This window comes from Drosophila teissieri, chromosome 3R (assembly GCF_016746235.2).
Source record: "Drosophila teissieri strain GT53w chromosome 3R, Prin_Dtei_1.1, whole genome shotgun sequence".
Lineage (NCBI taxonomy): Eukaryota > Metazoa > Arthropoda > Insecta > Diptera > Drosophilidae > Drosophila > Drosophila teissieri.
This window is the reverse complement of record NC_053032.1, coordinates 26,640,317-26,661,541: the sequence shown is the minus strand read 5'-3', so window position 1 is coordinate 26,661,541 and position 21,225 is coordinate 26,640,317. Positions and strand designations below refer to the sequence as shown.

General features: G+C 46.1%; 3 protein-coding genes across 3 annotated transcripts; 1 reads left to right on the top strand and 2 right to left on the bottom strand.

Moving 5' to 3' along the window:
- Nucleotides 1–2,732: 2,732 nt before the first annotated feature.
- On the bottom strand, nucleotides 2,733–4,796 carry LOC122620300 (insulin-like growth factor-binding protein complex acid labile subunit). The gene is made up of 2 exons (XM_043797693.1): nucleotides 3,079–4,796; nucleotides 2,733–3,010 (listed from the first exon to the last, which is right to left on the bottom strand). The coding sequence occupies exons 1-2, from the start codon at nucleotides 4,741–4,743 to the stop codon at nucleotides 2,993–2,995; spliced, it is 1,683 nt and encodes a 560-aa protein (XP_043653628.1). The 5' UTR covers nucleotides 4,744–4,796; the 3' UTR covers nucleotides 2,733–2,992.
- A 283-nt stretch (nucleotides 4,797–5,079) lies between these two features.
- On the bottom strand, nucleotides 5,080–6,958 carry LOC122620629 (protein artichoke). Its single transcript, XM_043798195.1, has one exon. It carries the CDS (start codon nucleotides 6,854–6,856, stop codon nucleotides 5,171–5,173), a length of 1,686 nt encoding a protein of 561 aa, XP_043654130.1. The 5' UTR covers nucleotides 6,857–6,958; the 3' UTR covers nucleotides 5,080–5,170.
- A 13,036-nt stretch (nucleotides 6,959–19,994) lies between these two features.
- LOC122621677 lies at nucleotides 19,995–20,606 on the top strand. Its single transcript, XM_043799626.1, has 2 exons — nucleotides 19,995–20,058; nucleotides 20,112–20,606. The coding sequence occupies exons 1-2, from the start codon at nucleotides 20,008–20,010 to the stop codon at nucleotides 20,604–20,606; spliced, it is 546 nt and encodes a 181-aa protein (XP_043655561.1). The 5' UTR covers nucleotides 19,995–20,007.
- Nucleotides 20,607–21,225: the final 619 nt, after the last annotated feature.

Genomic DNA, 21,225 nt, shown 5'->3' with positions numbered 1-21,225 from the left:
TCAGGGGGCGGGGGTTTGGCATCTGGAGATTTTGCTTGCACTTTTGTCTTTGGGCGTGTCGCCGCCAAAAGGCGTTTTGCCATTTTTGGAAAATCTCATTTTCCAGCCAGGCGCAGTCGAGAGCCAAGTGTGCGAAAATTTGATAAACGCCGACCCCCAAAAAGGCGCATGATTTATGGATCGGCATCGACAACGGCAGGCGAGGAGGAAGAACCAGCCGAATCCGACCCAATCCAATCCAATTCACAGACCATAGCCCGTCATCCGTAGCCCGTAACCCGTAACCCGTAACCCATAACCTGGCTCTAAGCCGAAGTCAGAAGGGGGCGGGCGGCGGCTGGGGGTGGGGGTGTGGCCGCGGTTTGGCAGCATAAAGTGCTAAAAAACGCTCAATAAAACCACACATAAAAATTGACTAAATACAAAACATGACAGACGGCGTGCGAGTATTAATAATAATGCGTTCGGCCGACGGCCCAGTCCGCTTTTGGCCTTCTCTTTTTTATCCTTTAGTTGCTGCTGCTGCTGCTGCCTCCGTTGTTTATAAAGTGCAAAAAACGTTGTACTCTTTTTCACATTCACATTCGATAAAAATCGCATGATCATAAATTTACACTTTGCACAGCCTCCGCGGCAACGCCCACCCCAAAAACAAAAAAGGGGGAGAACTCCGAATGCACATCGATAGGGGGTGGCGGGGTGGTGCATGCTCGCCGAGGGGGCGGGGGCGTGCAGAGGCGGAGATATACACGCAATGGCAGGGAGAATCTGGCGGCCCATGGGACGCATGAACGATTGGTAAATTGCTGTGGTCAGGATTGGCCTGGCTCGCTTTGGAATCGGATTCGGAATCGGAATCGGTTCGCAGTGCCTTCTCAGGGGTGCCCCACGTTATGGTTTGTGGCAATTGCAATCAGTAGGTTCCTAGGTGCAGCAAGGGATCGAATAGTTGCTACCGTAGAGGGTATCAAGCAAGGTTCCTTATATGTATGATATCTACAGTAATTATATAAATATCAAAGTTCCTACAGTAAATATAAATATCAAAGTGTGGTATCATAATGGGATTGACACAACTAACTTATATCCATTAGCAGCTATTTCCATTGTAATTTGTAACAATATAAACAATTTTCACATCTGTGAGTATTTGTTGTTTGATTCGGTTGAGTCTCATCCCACAATTCGAGCATACCCCAGGCTCACACCCCTGCGAAAGCAAGAGAATTGAGGGATAAAAATGCATTTATTGCCTTTCGATTTTTTACAAATCGTTGAAATATTTTTCACAGAAAAGCCGCGTGCGCTTTACATTTCAAATGCGAAATTTTTGGGCGTGTGTGGGCGTTTGCGGCCACGCCCACTTAGCGCGCGGTGTGAAGTTATTTAATTGCCATGCGATTTGCGCGCGTTTTGCGGGCGATTTGTGACGCGTTTTCGCTCGCATTCAATCGATGATGCTCCCCTTGCCCCCTCTCTTTCTCACCCCTTCTCTCGCTGCATCTGCATCTCTCTGCTGCAGCATCAGCCTGTCTCTCTCCAACTCTTGGTGCGGCTTATCGCCTTGGCCAAATCTTCTGCTGGCGCATAATTAATGAGCTGCACATAATTTGCATATTTCTAATTTAATCAAAATGATTTGATTCGCATGCCCTGTAATAACAAGAACAACAATAACAACTACCAAATGTGCAACAATAACAGCGGGAACAACAACAACAGCACTAGCAGCAGCAGCAACTACAACCACAACGTGGTGCCTTTGTGTGATGCATGTGCATGTCGCTGCAACATTATAAATAAATCAAAATACAATTTCTGAGAAATTGCGATGCCCTATCAAAATCCAGCGAGGAGAGGACCCCCAAACATAAACACGGGCAAAATTTCCACCCGAAACATGTTGATACGTATGCATGCGGATAGCCCCGATCCTTGGGGGCGGGGCAAGTCGAGGCTATAATGCCTGCATATATGTACATATATATATATATATATGTATATATATATATGCATGAATGTCGGCTTGTGGCAAGGTCTACGCAAATGCAAACGCCACAAATGCACGGCCTCGAAGCAAACATGCAAGAAGTGCCAGCAACGAAGGCGGAAAAGTCGATGTTCAACCAGGTCTAGCCACTCTCCACTCCCCCTCCCCTTTTCTTCTTGGCCAACTTGCTGGCGGAGTACTAACTAGTCTTGGCCCAACAGCAGCCCCACAGCCTAAGAGCACTCCACATGTCCTCGTGTGCATGCCGTGCAATTATTTTGAATTAAATTCGTATTTTGTCCGAATCTTGTAAGTGCATCTTGTTCGCCTGGTCCGGTGAGCTCTTCTCTGCACTGCGAGAAATTGTTACTTAAATGGTACATGGATGCTCTCTGAATGTGATCTGTATGTCTCATTATTTAAGTAAGTTTTTTGACTGTATTACTTTGTCCCCTTGCAGCTCTAGCTTTTCAGTGCTCTGCTCTGTAAATTGTTGCTATCTATTCGCAGCTAAGAAGTCATATGCAAAATATATAGCCATATTATGAAAGAGACGACAGTGTCCATATCCTATATAAAATAGTGCTTAGCGATAGTAATAGGTTCAATATTTTAATAAGCGATAAGGAATGATAGTACATACTACATACAGGGTTTATGATTAACCTGATTAACGGCTTATAAATTTCCATTTATAAATGTTTATTTTCTTATCGGCTAAGTAAGTATAGAAACGAGAGGATTTGTTTAACCTACTGCGTGGCTTGCGGATTTAAATTGTAATTTATTGCTATCACATTCTTTGTATTTGCGTATATTGTCTAACTTCGGCACGCTCCCACCAAAGGATAAGTACAGGGTAGCAGATGATAGCTGCAAGCAAGTAGGTAAGCAACTGATATACCCACAGCACGCTGGGAAAGAGCAGAGACTAGCGCTAAATTGACATCAAATTGGCGCTTACTTGGAACGCTTACGGAGCAGCTTGGCTACATCCCACGGCTATTCACTGGAGCTGTGCTGTTTTGGGAAACGGAGAAAGGATAAGCGAGTAAGCGAGTAAGCCAATGTGTTGACCAGGCTCATACTTCGGAGTCCTGCTCGTTGAGGCGTCGAGCACTGTTCCTGGACGTGCTGGAGGTGCTCGGCCCATGGAAGCGGGACCTCCTCCAATGACGAAACCTGCGCAGGCAGCCCTCTTCCTCCAGGATGTGGTACAGATTCATCAGCAGAATGAGCATCACCACCAGCAGCGTGACAAAGGCAAGGATATCCCTTAGGGTCCAGTAGGGGTGTATGCCCGTCACTCCCGGTGGATCCTGTTTCTGAGCCTCCGCCTGGCTTTCATTCGGTGGCCAATCGATATCCACACGGCTGCTGTTGTTCAGGACACGGTTTTGGGGCCTCGCCTGCAGATGAACTCCTCGATCGGTGAGGTAGAGAAACATCTTGCGGTATAGGCCGGGTGACCAGGGGTTGTCATGAAGCGCCAGCTCCGTGAGATCCTGGTGCTCCTCATGCAGCATCTGGTAGTCGAAGGCATTCAGGCGGTTGCCCTCCAAGAACAGAGCCTTCAGAACCGCCAGACTTCGCAGTATCTCCACATCGAGGGTTAGCATCAGATTGTGGGACAAATCCAAAGAGTTGAGATGCGATGACAGGATTGGCGACTCCGGAGGCAGGCGAACCAGCCGATTGTTCGCCAAATTCAGGTACTTTAAACTGGGCAAAATGAACAGCTCCTGGGAGCCGGAGGCATCGAATCCGCTTCCATGTAATGGCAATGCTTCGATTACATTTTTGGACAGATCCAGTCTTTGCAGATTCCACATGCCTCTGAGAAGAGCGGCCGTATTATTTCCATCTAGCAAATTTCCATGCAGATCCATCTCAATCACAGCGCTCTTGTTTCCCACTTGCAGATGATTCAGCTCATTGTTCCCCGCCTGCAGTTTGATAAAGCCCCCATTGATGACTAAACTGCTAAGACTACTCCCCTCCAGAGCCAAGTTCTGCACATGGGGTAGGTCCAGCGTTATGACCTCCAGTTCACCAACATGTCCCAAGTCGAGCACTCGAAGATTGGGCAACGAGCTGAGTACATCTGGTTGTAGAGTTCTCAACGGGTTGCCATTGAGCAGCAGGGTTTGTAGCTTCTTGTTTTTAGCAAAGATATTTTGTGGCAGAGTTGTCAGCTGATTCCTGCTCAAGTCCAGGTGCACCAGCTCCACCAGAGGATCGAAAGTGCTGGCCAGGATCTCAGGCATCCCATTCCCCTGCAGGCCCAGCAATCTCAGTCTGGATAAGCCCTTGAAGGCGCCTATGTGCACCGTGTGTATGAAGTTCTGACTTAGTTGCAGGATCTCCAAACGCGGCACTGCGGTGAAGATCCGATCCCGGAGGACACCAAGACTCGTGCCCTGCATCTGCAGCGAGGTGAGATTGGCCACTGGCCTCAGACTCTCCGTGCTGATGTGGTACGTGGCACAGTTGCGGATGACCAATGTCCGGAGACCCGGCGTAAGGTTCAAAACCAGCCACGTGATCGAATGGCGGCTGCAGTTCCTCAAGTGCAATTCCCGGACCTGAAGATCCGGAGTCGCGGAGTAGGCCACCGACCGATCACTCAAGCTGCAGAAGGAACCCGGGCAAATGGCACTGAGATTCAAGCGTCCGGTGGCATCGTAAACGGCAGGTACATCGCCCACCGCCAAGCCGCAAAAACCGAGCAAAAGATATATGTAAAGATGCATCTTATTCCGGTTCACTTTGCTTGCGCTTTCTCGGACTGCATATAGTGCACTAGCCTCGATCGAAGCGGCAACAGCATCATGTTCCTATCATCTGGATTTGTGGATCGGCGAGTGGAGCTTTACTCACTGCTGATAAGGGGCCATTTGAATACCCAAGAGAGCTTCGCTTATAGCAACAAAGTAAAGCTTTCGCCTCGTGTGGACGGTGATAAGGAACGTAAACTCTGAACTCTGGGTGGGCCAATTCATGTGTAAATGTAGTGTGTCGTTTTTTATTAAAGCTACTTTCAAAAAGTATTAAGGAAAGGTATAATAAAGAAAGGGAATCATTTTAAATTTAGTTTTAGTAAGACATCAGAGATTCCTTATTTGTATTTGAGGTATAGTTTACATACATATATAAGTAAATGTTAAGTACAATGACTGATTAACCTAACATAATTTGATCATCAAAGTCGTTGGAAAGCATATCCATTGTGGCAAGTGCCGATGCTAATCTTCTTCTTGAACGAATGAGTAGCACGATTACAAATGCGTTAAGGGCCAAGGAAATACTCAGGGAAACTAGCGTAACTACATTCCATAAGTTCCATTTTCGATAAGTGTCGTTGCTGAAACGATTAGCTTCGTTATCTGTGTCGCACTTTTGGTTGGTGTTGTTGCCTTTAGGAAAATCGTTGACATCTGGTATACAAGGCTTACAAGTTGAAGGAGCTTCGGTAACTGTGTCGCACTTTGTTTTAGTGTCGTTGCTTATAGGAAAATCTATGGCAGCTGGTATACAAGGCTTACAAGTTGAAGGAGACGCGTTGTTTGAGTGATTGTATTGAGTTTTCTCCAAAACGTTAACTCCCATTTCTTTAAAGAAGTTTGTAGTATTTTTATAGCCCTCAGGCGGGAATCTGTTGTCGTACAGAGCCAACTCTTTCAGGCGTGGATGCGGTTTCCAGGATGATAGTAGTAAATAGCTAATCCAATTTCCCTCTAAATGCAGACTTTGAAGATTGAAAGCCTCGTTGATGCCGATATATGCGGGCGCATATATTCTATTGTACGAAACATCCAAATGAGTTAGTCTTTCCCATGGGATCGGCGAATCGAAGTGCAGACGCGACAGGCGATTTTCCGAGAGGTTCAAATACATAAGATTGGGCAGCATGAAGAGCTCGCTTGAATTGTCGCTTCCGGCCGCGGCGTACATCCCTATGAGATTCTTGGATAGATCCAGTCGCTGCAGTCTCCACATGCCCATTAGAAGCTTGGGAATATCGTTTGAGGTCAGTAAATTGTTATGCAAATCCAGTTCGATAACAGAGCTTTTGTTGGGTAATCTGATCTCGGTTAAATGGTTGTTTCTCGCCTGCAGCTTATGGACACTGCCCAAAATGTCCAGGCGCTGCACACCGCTGTTGTCGAGGATCAGGGTATGTGCACCGGGCAACGAAAGATCCGGCAGCGGTCCACAGTAGCTGAGGTCCAAAAGGCGTAGGTTGCTTAGAGGTTTAAGGGATGTAGGCGATATATATATCAAGGGATTCCCATTGAGCAGCAGCATCTCCAGCTTGGGAAGGCCAGAGAAAATGTTTTCAGGAAGATTTTCGATTCTATTGCCACTAAGGTCGAGATGCAGAAGTTCTGGTAGGGTGTCAAATACACCCCATGGCAACAGTCGAATACCATTGCCCGGCAGCGACAGCAGCCAGAGCTGAGGTAGTCCTTTAAAGCATTCATCGGATAGTCTCGTTATGTTGTTGCCGCCCAGCACAAGGATCTGCATCCCTGGCCACTTGGAAAAGTGTTCGTCGTCCAGCTTCAATAGGTTGCTACTTCGCAATTGAAGGCTTGTTAGGTACGGCAGTGGATACAGGTCTTTGATGGTGAAGTCCGGAAGGTCGCAGTTCTCCAGCTCCAGGGTGCGCAGATTGGGCATAAGTTGGAGCACATCCTTGTCACAAATGTCGATGTGGAACTCGGTTAGTTTGGTAGCCTTTTTATCGGAATACTTCCGGCTTCTGCCAAGTATATGGCAATATGAATCATTGCAGTAGTCCTCCAAGTCGGGGAACTCAATGGCGGAGACACTCGAAAGCAGGACGATGAGTATTAGGCGCATAGTTGCTTTACACTTACAACTGCTACAATCACTTTCAAAACTCAACCGCGTTTAATAAATGATGACATGAACTTGTGAAATGAGCTTTCCACCTACATATTAGAGATGGCACGCGTCAGCTGTTCAGCACGCGCTCAAAGATATCGATCACGCAGCAGACGCATTAGATGAGCGATTAGATTATCGATTGACAAGCGGGCGGTTGGATTTGAAATTAGAAGTTAGACACACCAAACTTGTTAGTTCATAGAAATGCTGTCAAAAGTAGCATAGGAGACATTCAGTAATAAACATTAACAGACAACTATTTGATGCAAATTTAGAGCCCCTATGTCTTCAGCATTATCTCTCAATACAGCCAGTAAATACGCCAAATGCCTGGAACATCTTCGCTTATCGGGGACAACAGTCCAACATGTTCCACATATAAAGAAGTTCCCTCGCTTGGCAAATAACAGGCAGCCGGGGGATGAGATCCTTTAATTCCCTGCATAATTCCAAGTCAGACAAGCGCTAAAAACATTTCATTATAACGCTACACAATCGGAATATTTAATGATTTAATCGGCCGACCGAATCGGGGACAACACCTAAGGAAAGGACGTGGAGGCTGCAGTCGCATCGCGTTGTGTCGCGTTGCGTCTCGATAAACTGCTTCAAATTCACAGATTTTAAATTTCAAATCGCTGCCACACGGCGCAAGGCAGGCGAACATGTAAAAAGCAGCCAGGTTCTGGCCAAGATCCGAGCCCCCAATACCCATAGCCATGCCACAGCCATACCATTCCACACTCAACGTTGGCTGCCACAGCGTTGGCTCGATATAATGGCGCGAGTTTCATGTTTACAGAAAAGATTATGCAGTCCCAAGCAAGCGAGAGGGAAAAGCAGCAAGCACCACAAGATACAAACGTGCAGAGTTGCAGGCAACTCTGGATTCGCAGACCTTTGGATGCAACCTGAACACCGAAGAACTGCGAACTGAAACTGGAGTTCTAATTAAACAATTCGTAGAATTTCGCGTTAATTGCGAGAAAACGACTTGAACGTGCTCGGCGGATTGGCCGAGACCCTGGGACTCTGCTCCTCCTTCAACCTCCTGTTGGGTTCCACCATCACTGCCCTCCACTCCAATCCACTTCACTCCTCTCACTCCTCCTTTCCCATTCTCCATTTCAGGTGACACGTTCTGGGGAAGTCATACTGGTACAGGTACACCCAGAAAAGAGTTTCTTTCAAATTCAGGATCCAATTCAGGATCATATTTGAGCACAGGTAACTTGAGTAAGCTACTTAAAAAAAATATTCAAAATGATTGGGAAAGTTAGAAAAAGTTAATGATAATACCCTTAGGTTTTGAAAGGTATAGCAGTAAATGTTTTAAAATTCTACTCAAAAACTAACTTTAATTTATTTTGAAGCCCATAAAAAGCCCATTTGAACGGCAGAAATTGAAGTACTGTAGTGTGTTTTTTCTGAGTGCTGTGGGAAAGCTTTGCACTGCGCCTAGATCGGGTGTCATTTCACATGTGTGCCTCCATTTGACGAGGATGAGCTCTGTTATTAACACGCCTACCGGCATTACCCCTTGGCAACCAACTCACCAAACTCGCACAATGCTCTGGACTTCTTACACATGTGAGGGAAGGCTGGCCAACTTGGAGAGAAAACTCAATTCAAATTATCGCCAAACAAGATCGACAGATGTTCAGCGGGCACAACAACAGAAATGCCGAGGTGACGGGCACTGGGATGCGGAAGGGTCTGGAGGGGCCAAGGGAACTGGAAGATGAAGAGAGGTCAATGAGGTGCACCGACCGATCGGCCAGATCGATCTTCCTGCAGTCAAACCAAAAATAAGAAAAAATAACAAAAAATAAAAGAACGCAGAGCATAAAGCCCGAAGCCAGAGTCAAAAGCAGTCGCACGTCTCGCTGAGCAAATAACGCCCCAAAAATGAAATAACACAAGGCAGCGAACTAAACCCTTTAATCTAAACCACTTTGGGCCATGGCAGTGCAGATCCCGATTCCGATCCCGATCCACATCCCGATCCCTCCAGCCGATCCGATCGACAACGCCACGCATATTTCGCATAACCCAGGCACACCTTTGCACCAAAGTCCAGCCGAAAATGCGAAAATGCCACGCAGGCAGGAGTAGGGGGAGGAGTAGGGGATAGCCCCGAAAAATGAGAATATAAAACCGAAATCGAACAACAAAGAACATACAGACGAGTGGTATATATGGTACATGCGCTTAGGAGAAGGCACTTCGATCCGCACAGCGGAGTGGTGAGGAGCCATGCTACCGTCATCGTCATCATCATCGCCAGCACTCCATTCTTCTGGTCGATCATCCGCACTCGTCATCGTGCCCGTCATCGTGTCCACATCCCAGGCCCAGGGTTCGAGCTCTTATCGCGGCCGATTAATCTGCCATCGCTGTCGCTGATAAGGCCGCCAAATGGACGACCCTCCAGACCAGAACAGACCGCAGCTCCTCGCAGCCTGAATCCTCTTCAGAGCCACCGAGCCCGGCCACGAAACTCACCATAAACCGCAGCCACAGTCGCAGTCGCAGCCGCATCATTGTTAGCCCAGTGCGCAGTGGCAGCCAACACTCATGTTTAAATTATGATGGCTTCTAGCTTGCGCCCCATCCCCCGAGCATCCGTCACATCGAATGTGGGCATATGGGTTACCCTGCCCTCCCTGCTCCCTGCTCCTCGCTGCTCCTCCGATCGTGTCAGAAGTCATGCTGCTGACATGGCTGACATGGCTGACGACCCATTGACAAATGCACAGATTGAGGACTCTTTTCTCCAGCGATGAACAATTGCCACAGGCTCGCCAAGAAGTTCAGCAATTGGTAAAGGGTGTATTCGTAGAAATTCTGTGGTTTGCCGGGGTAGATCATAGATTAAATCTTGAGTGGCACAAAAGGGTTTTCCATGCAAATGCAAAAATACAACTTGTATAGCACAGTGAATGTATCATTTTCAAACCTATATTTGAAAGCAAAATAAAATTCTTCAACTTATTTAGAAAATATGAAGAAACTTTGGTGGATAAACAGTAAAAGTATTTGTAATCACCATAACCAACGTAATAATAATTAAATAATGAACATATTAATAATTTACAAATTATCTTTGACCCCTGCCACTTATTGGAATCAGTTTAGAAGACCTACCTATTTTTAGTAATTATTAATATTCAGAAAGTAAATAAAAAGAGATTATCCCGAGCCAAACACGATATACTGGAGTTAATACTTTGGGGGGGAGGACAGGGGAGAGTTATCTGCATTATCTAATCGGCGTCATCTACACGGGTTCATCCTGGCGTATGCGTAATGCGCGTTTGTCACTGGCAGCTGATGATGATGATCTGCCCCTCGTTTTTCCCCCGCAGACACGAACAAAAAAGCCTCTGAATCCGATTTGACTGAGTTTCGCTTTATTTAAACACAATCGCTGATGCATAATTAATTAAAAGGTTTTTCAATGTGATTCTTTTCCCCCTTCCCCCCAACAGCACCCTGAATGTTTTGTTTACTTTTTGCTCGCTGTCTTCTTTTGACAACACGCCCCAAAAACGGTGGCCGCTTGTTGGTTGGCTGATTCCGATGCCGATTCGAAATCTGGGATCTGGTTCTGGTTATTCAGTCGCCGGGTTGTGGGCCCTTATCTTGTAAATTGAATTATGAAATCGTCAACTTGAAACCGAACTGAATGCAGCCGAAGCCGAAAGCCCACGGAGGCTGCTCCTTTTTGCCCATGGAAGCCGGGGAATCAGTTAAGGGAGCATGACGACAACAACTACAACCACAACTACAACTACGACGACGGGTAGCAGCTGCCCAATGACCAACCAAACAACCAAGCAACCATACAGCCATCCAACCAACTCCTCATCCTCATCCTCGTCCTCGTCCTGTGCGAGTGAGTGAGCAAACAAAACGGGCATTTAACATAATCATATCATATCGTAGTAGGCATCACATCGCTGCGCTGCCGAGCTGGAACCACTTAAGTTGGCCCAGGACGAGAATGAGGATGAGCATGAGGATGGGAATGAGGATGAGCATGATTCTGGCCATTTGCATATGTCTTTTGGCCCCTTGCCACGCCCCCTGTGGCTTGTTTGCTCGGCAGCACGAATGAGCAGCATTTAGAAGCTATCTGCCTTTCATTGCTTTATTTGCCAGTGCTGGCCTGCTTTTGACTTCACTGCTGGAAGGCGCTAATCTGACCATCCGGAGGTGCTCCCTGTCCAGGTTTTTCCAACAGAACCTTGTCAAGACATCAACAAGCTCGGCAGGAAATACACAGGTACAGGCACAGACATAAAGGTTAAATAAAATATTCATCATAAGGCAATCTTACTGCTAACAGGACTAAAAAAATGCATGGAAAGCTTTCAATAATTTGTGAAAGGAAAATCAGAAAACAGAAAACGCTTTCGTTTGTTCTAATCACAGCGACCGCATCTCCAAGTTGCTGGACTGTCGGGTTTTGGTAATTGAGAATATAATTACACGAATTACGACGCAGTTGCCGTGTTTATCTGACCGTCAGCATCTGCCTTTCATCTCGCTGCCTCAGTTGCCTGTGGTTGACAGGGCCAAGTGGCTTCCAATGCTCCGATGGGCTCTATTGTGGGTTCACGTCCCGGTCCCCAAGGCGATGGCCATGGCAGCCGGGTCAGCTGGAGTGGCGGACTGGGCCGCGACTGGGAGGAATAGGCCAAGAACTCCAACTGTCGAGCAGCATGTGGCCACTTTCACAGCGCCGGGCAATTGACAAACGAACAGCACTCATATTTACACACCGAGAAGGGATGCCGCACAATTGTCACTTCCCAAAGCAATTACGTTACAATTTAAGCGTGTAAACAAAAAATTACAAAGTTGTTAGGCCAAAACGGCAACCATTCTGCCAGTCATCGCAAGCTGCCAACGATTGAGAAGATAGAAAAAATGTTGGAAACGTAATTTAAGAGTGCAGGGTATAAAGAAACTTATGTTCAAATAGATTATCAATCTGTTTTGGGCTTAAGGAACTTTATAATCTTATATGGTATAAGATATGTTCGTAGTTCCTAAAGAAATCTCTCCTCATAGCTTGTATACTAATGACCCTTTCCCCCAATCAATTACCCTCGCAGCCAACCAGCCAGAAATAATTGGTGCATGCCACGCTGGTGACAGGTAAACCCGCTTAAATCGACTGGCAGTGCGCCACACATCATCAAGCAGTTTATTGGTCAATTGGACGACGGAGTTGGAGTCGAACCCTGAACACCTAGCATCTAACACCTAGTTGTAACCCCTCGCAAGTGTTGTCGTTCCAATAAATATTTGTTCACGCACAAATAGACTTGTAGAGCACGTTAGAAATTCGTTTGGACGGGGGCCAGAGTAAGTGAAGCGAGTCGAAGCCGCAGAGGTAGTCCTGTTGAATGCACTGAGAGAAACAATCGATGCATGCTGCATGTCAAATTGTTTGGGATTGGAATATCCTTAAACTTTAAGTGCTGTGGTTCTTCTTCGCTCGTTTATTATTACCAACTTTTTAGAACTTATCGCTGTGATGTTCTTAGTTGTTTATAAGAATTAGGGCTCTTTATTTCTTCAAGTGCATGCGTATGCCTTATCAAACTTAGATAATCGACTCCGATTCTTGTGTTTGCCCTGAACGCCTCGGCCTGCGTGTTTGTCTTCGATTCGTTGGGTGTTGTAGCCAGCCGGACTATGCCACAAAATCATAATGCCCAAGTGGAAAGGAAGCCAAACACACCGAAAAATGTTTGCTTAATTTATCGCAGTAGCATCGTTTCGAAATTCAATTTAATTGGATGCCGCAGAATGGCTGGAAGTGGGACCCCTATGCCCACAGTCATAATTCGGGGCCTCAACTTCCTGCTTCTGCTTCTGAATCTTATCGCCTCGATCGCTTCTGGTTCGCACCTATTCAAATGATCTGGTCGAATCCGATGAAAAATCAGCCACAGGAGCAGCTGATTGACTATAATCTCTGGGTCTCCGGATCTCTGAATCTCTGTTCGACCAAAAACCACACACACAAACGAATAGAGAGGAGGAAACAAAAAGTGAAGTCGCTTTTTGTGCGGTTTTTGTGTGGGTTATCAGGCGGGGTTTTGTCGCCACCATCTCGCTTCCGAGGACCATCCGCCCATCACGTGTCTAATTTCTCGCTGTCCAAATAGTCCTCTGGAGAGCATCCAGCATCCATTGTGGCTCGCCTGGTTTTTGCCTTGGTTTCAGCTCCTCCAGTTGTCGGTCGGTCGGTTGGCCGATTGGTTTTATCTTGATGCTGGCGCGCAAAAATGTTTACAATTTTGCTGCTCATTTTTTCCGCAGCTCACAATGGCTGGCGAAATTAAAAATGTTTCCAGTCGCTGGCCCGGTTCGGGACTCATTTTTCATCTTGGCCACTCAATTGTGCACGGGCCACATGCCAAAGCGGATGGACTGGGCACACCTTGGTGAAAGGGAAACCTATTTACTGGAACTGCAGCCTGAATAGGATTTCATCGCAACCCGATGAGCAGTACAAATCACTCGGCAAAAGGTGTTCCTGGGTACTATTAATGTTGTTCTAACAAAAGACAAACAAACACTTTTTTGTGCGATTTCTGTGATATCCTAACCACTGTGCAGTGGGCCAGCAATCAGCGTTTTGTGTCAACTAACAAATAAATATCACGCATGGCCAAAAGCGGCAATCAAAGTCCATCAACTGGCAGCGGGTTGGCAGATGCCAAGCCGTCGATAAGCAAAAATCCAAACCATATCCTTTGGCAGCGAGCGAGTGGCCACGTTTAGATGGGGATTCGATAAAGTGCCTGGCATTGTTTTTCAGCCTCAATCAGAGAGCTGGTTTCAATGGAAGGGAAGGTGGGGAGGCAGGTCTATCATGGGCCATGAGCCATGTTCGATGCCCAAGCGCAGTCATAATTATTTCATTATGGCCCATTTGTTTCATCAGCCCCATTGGCCACGACTTCTGTTAACTGTTTTGCTGACGATTTGGGCCCGTTTCTGGCTGCGTTTTCTGTCTCTGCTTTTTTTTCGGGCCTTATCGATTGGACGCCATCTTAATTGTTTGTTGTTAAACACGCAGCTCGCAGCTCGCAGCTTGGCCACAGATCTACGAATCCCATTCCCAGTCCGTATTCAATCCAATCCAATACGGAATTCGGTTTCTGATTTAGGAGCCCCACTCCCTCGCAGCGAATAGAGTTTTCTGCTTATTGATTTTTCATTCGAAATTCGTCGTCAGCCATTTGATTTATGCTTGTCCACTTAATTTGTTAGAGATGCTGTCCAGATACCCCAGTCCCGATCTCCGGCCAATCTCCCCCCGATCTCCGCGCTGCTAATTCGCCGAAGATCGCCGCTCGGATGTCGTATTTATGGTCTCTGGCTTATCGCTGGGAAGATTTCTGAATACATCTATGGGTCTGCCCTCCGTTGAACTGAACTACTTTGCTCGGACGAGCTTAAACTGCGTTAAATGCTTCGGGGTGGGGCCCACAAAATGGGGTTTCTCGGCTGATTTGCATACATAGTTTGTGGCTCTGTGGAGCTGCGAGAATGCTTAATGGCTAAAAACATCATTGTTTTCCCCAGAAAGTGGGGCTTGAAGGTTTTGAGTTGGCTGCGTTTTAAACTATTCAATCAGTATGTTAATAATTTATAGCTGTTGGGTATTTAGGAAAGAATAAACTAAGTTGTTTAACTTATTATTCTACAGAGCTCTTCTTGAATTCGATTTAGTTTCAAACACTTTCAACATATTCAGAATATGTTTGATTACTTTCGTAATCAATAAAGTACAGCTCGATGGAGATCCAAGATATTTTCCTGGAAAAATAGAAAATAGCACCTATTTGTTTTCGGTCTCCGAGGAATTAATTTGCCAAACTTCTGTTGCCGCCCCAGAATTTCCGTGCCTCCGCCACAAAGGAGTCACCAACTGAATGCAGCAATTAGGAACTGTTGCCAAACAGTGGCCCACGACTGACTGACCCATCCTCTGCTCGCCGGCCAGGTGTGTGGTCACAATAGATGACGTTGACCACGCCGTTGTCCTGACCCAAACACTCACCCCCCCGCCCCGTGATCTACCCCCGCCCCCGCTCGAGTCGTACTCAGACAATGGCAATTGTGACCGGCTGAGAATGTTGTCATATGTCGCCTCCGTCGCTGTCGTCGCACATCGGTGTGTTTCATGTAAACAAATAACAAATTAAATGAAAATTTAAATAAAGGAGAAGCAGGAGCAGCAGGAGCAGCCCGACGATTTATGCGCCGGTTGCAGGATAAGCCCGAAATCGACTCGACTGGAGGGGATGTATGTTTGGATGGAGTGGGAAAACCTCTGACTATCGGTCCCTCGGTCCTTGGCCTTGGTTGTTTTTGTGGTTGATGGAGGCGAAACCCCGCTGATCGAATCAAATGAAGGGAACACACACAGTTATATGTACGGGTGGCAAAAAGGACAATCGAAGGCGGCCAGGATTCGCTTTGCTTTCCTTTCCTTTGCTTTGCTTTGCTTTGGCCAGAGGGTTGGTCTGTGTTACCCTCGTCCTTGTTGCTAGCTCCTTGGTCCTTGGCTCCTCGATTGCGGCAAGGCGGGTGGCAATCGTCCTGTAATTGGGATTTGTATTGAGTTATTATTTATTGCCCCTCGTTCTCGTCTTCGGTCGAGTCAAAATAGAGAAATTATCGGCAACAACTTTGCGTGTTGAATTGATTGATTTGCTTGCCTGTTGCCCGAATCCAAACTGCAGTCTTTGTATCTGTATCTGTATCTAGTGATGAGAAGTATTTGGACGGTAGTTCCATAAATTTTTTAGAATTTTCGTATCGCTAAAGATGTTCAAATGCATATATTTGGTATATATTGATTATTTTCTGCAGTATGCATAACTTATAACATAACTTATGAATTTTTTTGTATATTACCCATGGTTACAATGAATCTTTTTCCCATCACTATCTCTGTTTGTGTGTGAAGCCCTCTGAATTTGTGGAATGGTTTGAGTGTGTGGCATGCGGGTCCTTTGCATGTCAATAGGTGCTAAAAATTGACTTTCGAGCAACGCCCAGACGAAACCTGCTTGAAACTTAATTAACAAGCCTCCGCCGCAGATACAGATACACGTACTGTATCTCTGGCAACAGAAGCCAGGCCCCATCAAAAGATAAACCCCTGACAATCACTCAAAGCTGGAAGGGGGGGGGGTAAGCTGGGGTTAGGATACGAGGACTTCGATGTGGAGGGGCATGCAAAATGCAGCTGCAGCCGTGCAGCATTGGCCGTGGCTGCATTTACAAACTTACAAGGAAGCCACAGCCCGTCGAATGATATATAAAAACACAAGAAATTTGACATGAACTGTGGAGATTTCAACGCAAAGATAGCGCCAAAAAGATGCCACCGAAACGGAGAGCGCAGTTTGGCTGGGCTCCTTGAATAATGGCGGCCTCAATCAGGACCGAACCAGAACCCGAACCCAAGCAATTGTAAGAAAAACTCAAGAAGCCCAGACGACGAGTGGAGTGGAGTGGAGTGGATTCTTTGGGTCTGAGGTCTGAGAAAGGTCTTCTGCTGCCCTTCGTCATTGTGGTTCTGTGGCTGGCGAACGGCGAGGAGGGACAAAGATGACGCGATTGCTAGATTCGATAAGCAAAATCATTTGTGATAAAATAAATAATTGAGTTCGTTTGCATATCTTGGGAAAGCATCTCTGCCCCGTCGTCGGCCAGCAAGCGCATCAGAAATCTACGTATTTACCCGTAATAAATTCATAGGCACACACTCATAACTTCTCCACCAATTGTGTCACAGATTAGACGGGGCCCCGCTTTTGGACAGACTTCAATCAAATCGGACGGCTATCGGCAGCTACTATCTTTCGGATCCCCACCCGATCCCCGCCTTAAAGTGGAAGCCCCCTTAAGTTGTGGAGGCCCCCGCCATGTGGCGCACCTCCAATTGCGATAAAGCGTTAAAATTAATTATCGAGTGCCAGCAGCGCAGCCCAGTGCGTTGTGCTGTCAAATCTTTATCGCATAATTGATTTCATAGCTACTGCGTTTGCTTTCGGCGCTGCTTTCCTCAAATTACATGCCACAAACGGCCCTGCCAACCCAAAAATTTCTGATGGCCCCAGCAATTGGGGTACAGAAAAAAAACCAAGAAAGTCAGAAAAAAAACAATAACAAAATAAGTTGAGACGAGAAGAACAACAAACGGCAGCCACAAATCAACATCGCGATAAGAAACTGTGATTTTTATTTTTTGAAAACTGATTTTTGATTTCCTGTACAATTTTGATTAAAAACGTGTGGCTGTCTCTGTCTTCGCGCCTGTCATGTCGTCTCAACTCAACTCAACTTGGCTTTTTGTTTTTGGCTTCACCTTCTTGGCTGACTGTGAATGAACGGCTGAAAGACAAATTGAAAACAAAGTCTAATCAGTTGAGCAATTGAGCAATTTTCCATACCCCTTACTTAGCGGATTAGGTGGGGGTTACACGTATGAGTAGTTCTGGTATTAATTGTGATCAAAAGCATGGACTTCGAAAGCCTGTGCTACTTATGAGATATCTATGCAGTGTTAGTGATATTTAGATATTATTTTGGAGAATTAGGTAGACCTTCCAAGTATGGATTGTTAGAAAGTTCTTAATACATGTGATTCCTATGAACTCAAAGTTCCTACTCATCCTATAAATGCTATGTATCTTAGGCTATATATCTGAAAAGTATCTCAAATACATTCCCAAATGCCAGGGTAGCATCTAGTCATCCAAAAGGCCATCCATGCTGAAGGGCTTCTTGTGATTTTCATTGTTGCTACTGGTGGCATTGTTAAGAGCGCGTTTGGAAATCTAATCACTGACAAGCTATGGCTGCCTGTATTCGATAGATAGTTGCTGATGGCACACACTCGAGGGGATGGATAGTGTGTGTGTGTGGAAGGGGGAGGGGGAGGGGGAAGGGGATGGCTCCAAATTGATTCGGACCGAGTTGAGAAATATTTGGAGATTTGGCAGCCGATACGGCTTATGCAAGGTGCGAGGTAGGAAAGTTACCGATGGATTGTCACTGCGATATGGCCGCTGTAAGCCAGCAAGACAGTGCAATATCCTTAACCACAACCTCACACAAAAAAAAGGACCACCATGTGTCGTGGCAACTCCTGTTCATTGCTGCGGCCTTTTGTGTCTGGCGTAATTAAAACTTAAAACGCTTTTTGTTTTGCAAGCAGCACTTGAACCATTGTTCGCCAACCGAAAAGTTCACAACCCACCGCCCGCTACCCTTATTCTGCATGTCTCGACCACGGAAAACACAAAAAAGAAAAGGGGGAGAAAGAAAAGTATCTCAAGTGTGCTCATTGTGAAAATTCCAATAGAGAGCGTGCGACTTTGCCGGCATTAAAAAACCCCCCTGATTGTTGCCAGCGAACTTTGTTCGCCACCCGGCAGCAGTTCGTTCAGGAACAGTAGCTGAATCAGAGCCCAAGGAGCGGGATGCAGTCCTCGAGTTTCTCCGGTTCAAGTGGGCCACGGAGCACGTGCCCCGGCACGGAGAGTCAGTTCAAGTGTGCCAATATGTTGCGGCTTCGATTCGGGGCACATGCCACCACACGCAGCTCATGTGCACCTCTGCATCTGCATATGCATCTCTCGCAGTACCAAAAAGCTGGCTCAGCCTAATAAACTTTATTCTTTATAAGAAAAGAGGATTGGTTTTTGGGAACTACCACTAGTTCTATGATTGATTGAAAGGTACGCAGGATAATGCATCAAATGCGAGACTGCCAATGCAAATAGGGAAGACGTAAAGTGGTGCCTATTGGATTTTGATTTAATAACATATTTTCTGGCCTGGCCTACCTGTAGCTCCGTGCACCTGTAATTCCGACGCATAAATCATCAATGCAACTGCGACTGCAGCAGGCCAAATAGAAATCGACCAAAATAGGCGCCCGCAGAGATGTCCGATTTTCCCTGGCCTACGCCCTCGTTTCCCTTCCATACGAGTATATATGTATGGTATATGTTCTGCCTTGGCACTCGGAATTTACCTGAGCCTGTGACGAAATATTTAGTCGAAAATATTGTCCCTAATGCTGGCGCCAGACAAGTCTTATGCTGATGATGATGACAGACTTAGGCACCGTACACAAAACAAATCCAACCTGTCACACTAACGACTTCTGCGAAGACAATGCTGAAGACCGAAGACCCGACCTACCGACCATCTCTTCTGCTCTTCTGCGTCCTGGCCATCCTGAACTTCCCCTTCCCCTTCTCCTTCTCCTGCGCAGGTCTTGCAGTCTGCACTTGGCTTTGTCTATAAGCCAAAAGTGTTGCACTAGTTTCGGTGGGATTTCACCTGCGAGACAAAGGGAACCGGGGATCTGGAGGGCTTTGTTTGCTCATCCGTTCCCCGATTCGGCTGCTCCTCGGCTGCTGTGTGGAAATTGTGCATGCATTTTATGGTGCAATTCCTTTGTCCTGCCGGCGAAGGCAGGCCAATATTTTTATTGCCCATGTACCATATAGCATACCATACCCATAGTATCGACGTTCGAGGCGAACAAATAGCTGCAACAGCCGCTAAGAGTTATGACCCGGCGCCTAGGAGCTCATCTCCCGAACAAAGGGCTGTGAAAGGCACTTTCGGCTCGGATTGGTACCAAATGGGTTGGTACTAAATGGGATGCGTTGCTACATGTGATATCATGTAGTGATCGTGCCTCGAAGTTCTTTGATTGCAAGAGGCGCAAGCAGTGCAATTCTAAAGGCGCTTACTCTCCACATAGCACATATACTAAAAGCCATATTTCGTAACCACTATAAATAAAGGAAAAAAACTAAATTTATTAAATAACTTGCATAAAACTAGTATACTAAATAACTTGTTAGCACAGTTTATTATCATATATCATGAACAAGGTACAAGTTACGTAGACATGTCATGCTATTTGATTAACATTGTACAGAGACTTACAATGTACGATCTAATGATAGCTTGGCCCTATAAATATCCAAAACATTTCCGCGCTTACACAGTTTTAAATTCTTTGACAAACCAGTAAAACAATGAAGGAGATTCTATTTTGTGTACTAATAATGCTGACTAGCAATGCATACGTAAGACATTAAAACCATATAATTTTACAAACTATTTGATACTTGATTTTCAGGCATTGCTTCCGAAAACCTATGAAGCGCGTTTCGTATCGATTACCTCGAATGGCACCAAAATGCCACTAGATATAAACCAAATTCGGTTCTTGGGGCGAGAACGCCTGGCAAATGGCACCTTCGAGTTGAAGGAGGATCTGGATAATGAATCAGTTTTAATTGTCGGTGAAACTTTCATCGATTCCGTGGGCGATGGCGAGTACAAGCAGCTTCCCTTCACCGCTCCCAAGCAATCCATCTGCAAGGCATTGGAGGCCTATTGGACGTACTTTGAGCCGAGTATAAAGTTTGGCGTAAACACGGACTTTCCCGCTCATACGCACCCGTGTCCAGTGCCAAAGGGAAGATACTACTTGAAGGATGTGGTCCTCAAAGCCGACAACTGGCCGGTTATAATGCCGAGGGGATTTCTGAAGGCCGTGGCCACCGTTTTCAAAAATGACGAAGATGTCGGCAGTCTAGAAATTGTTTCACAAATTTCCGACTTGTCTTAGCCAAGAAATAAAAAAGAAAGTGATTACTTATAAACGATAACTTTATTTATATCATACTTGCAGATCACCGTTTCAGTACTTGTGATGCTTAACTAGGAATTCCACTGAATGGTATATATTTTGTTCACCAAGCGTAGGTTAATATCAATACCAAGAACCACATTTACAAGGCATTTCCCTTTATCAAGATGGCCAAGTGGCAAAAACACTTATCACAATGCATCCAAGATTCTGGAAACCCCCTTTTAAGAGTGCCAAGAGATTAGCATATCTCACAGCAACCATCTGCACTCGTAGACAAGTTGGCTGAACTGAAGAAATCTGAAGATCATAGCAAAAGTAGCCGCCAACACCTTCCCGAATCCACCGATCGATTCAGCTGCCTTGATAGGGAAATCCTGCCAAATGATTTCCAGCGAAATCTGATACGACCTGGGGCGATTTTCCGGGCCAAGATTGCGATTGCGATTACTTGTGCGATACGGAGATCAACCTCAAAGGATCTCCGGCAAGGATGATGTGCACATTTTCAGCTAATCCTTGCCCGTTTTCGTCTCGTCTCGTTTCGGCCAACGCCCAGCACAGACATGGGAATTGGAATCGGGAATTGCCGTCGCCG

What these genes read in the sequence shown, in the direction of transcription:
- LOC122621677 (XM_043799626.1), top strand. Translation starts at nt 20,008, where the DNA reads ATGAAGGAGATTCTATTTTGTGTACTAATAATGCTGACTAGCAATGCA. An exon ending in TGCTGACTAGCAATGCATAC is followed by an intron (nt 20,059 to 20,111) that starts GTAAGACATTAA and finishes CTTGATTTTCAG; the next exon opens with GCATTGCTTCCGAAAACCTA.
- LOC122620300 (XM_043797693.1), bottom strand. Translation starts at nt 4,743, where the DNA reads ATGCATCTTTACATATATCTTTTGCTCGGTTTTTGCGGCTTGGCGGTG.
- LOC122620629 (XM_043798195.1), bottom strand. Translation starts at nt 6,856, where the DNA reads ATGCGCCTAATACTCATCGTCCTGCTTTCGAGTGTCTCCGCCATTGAG.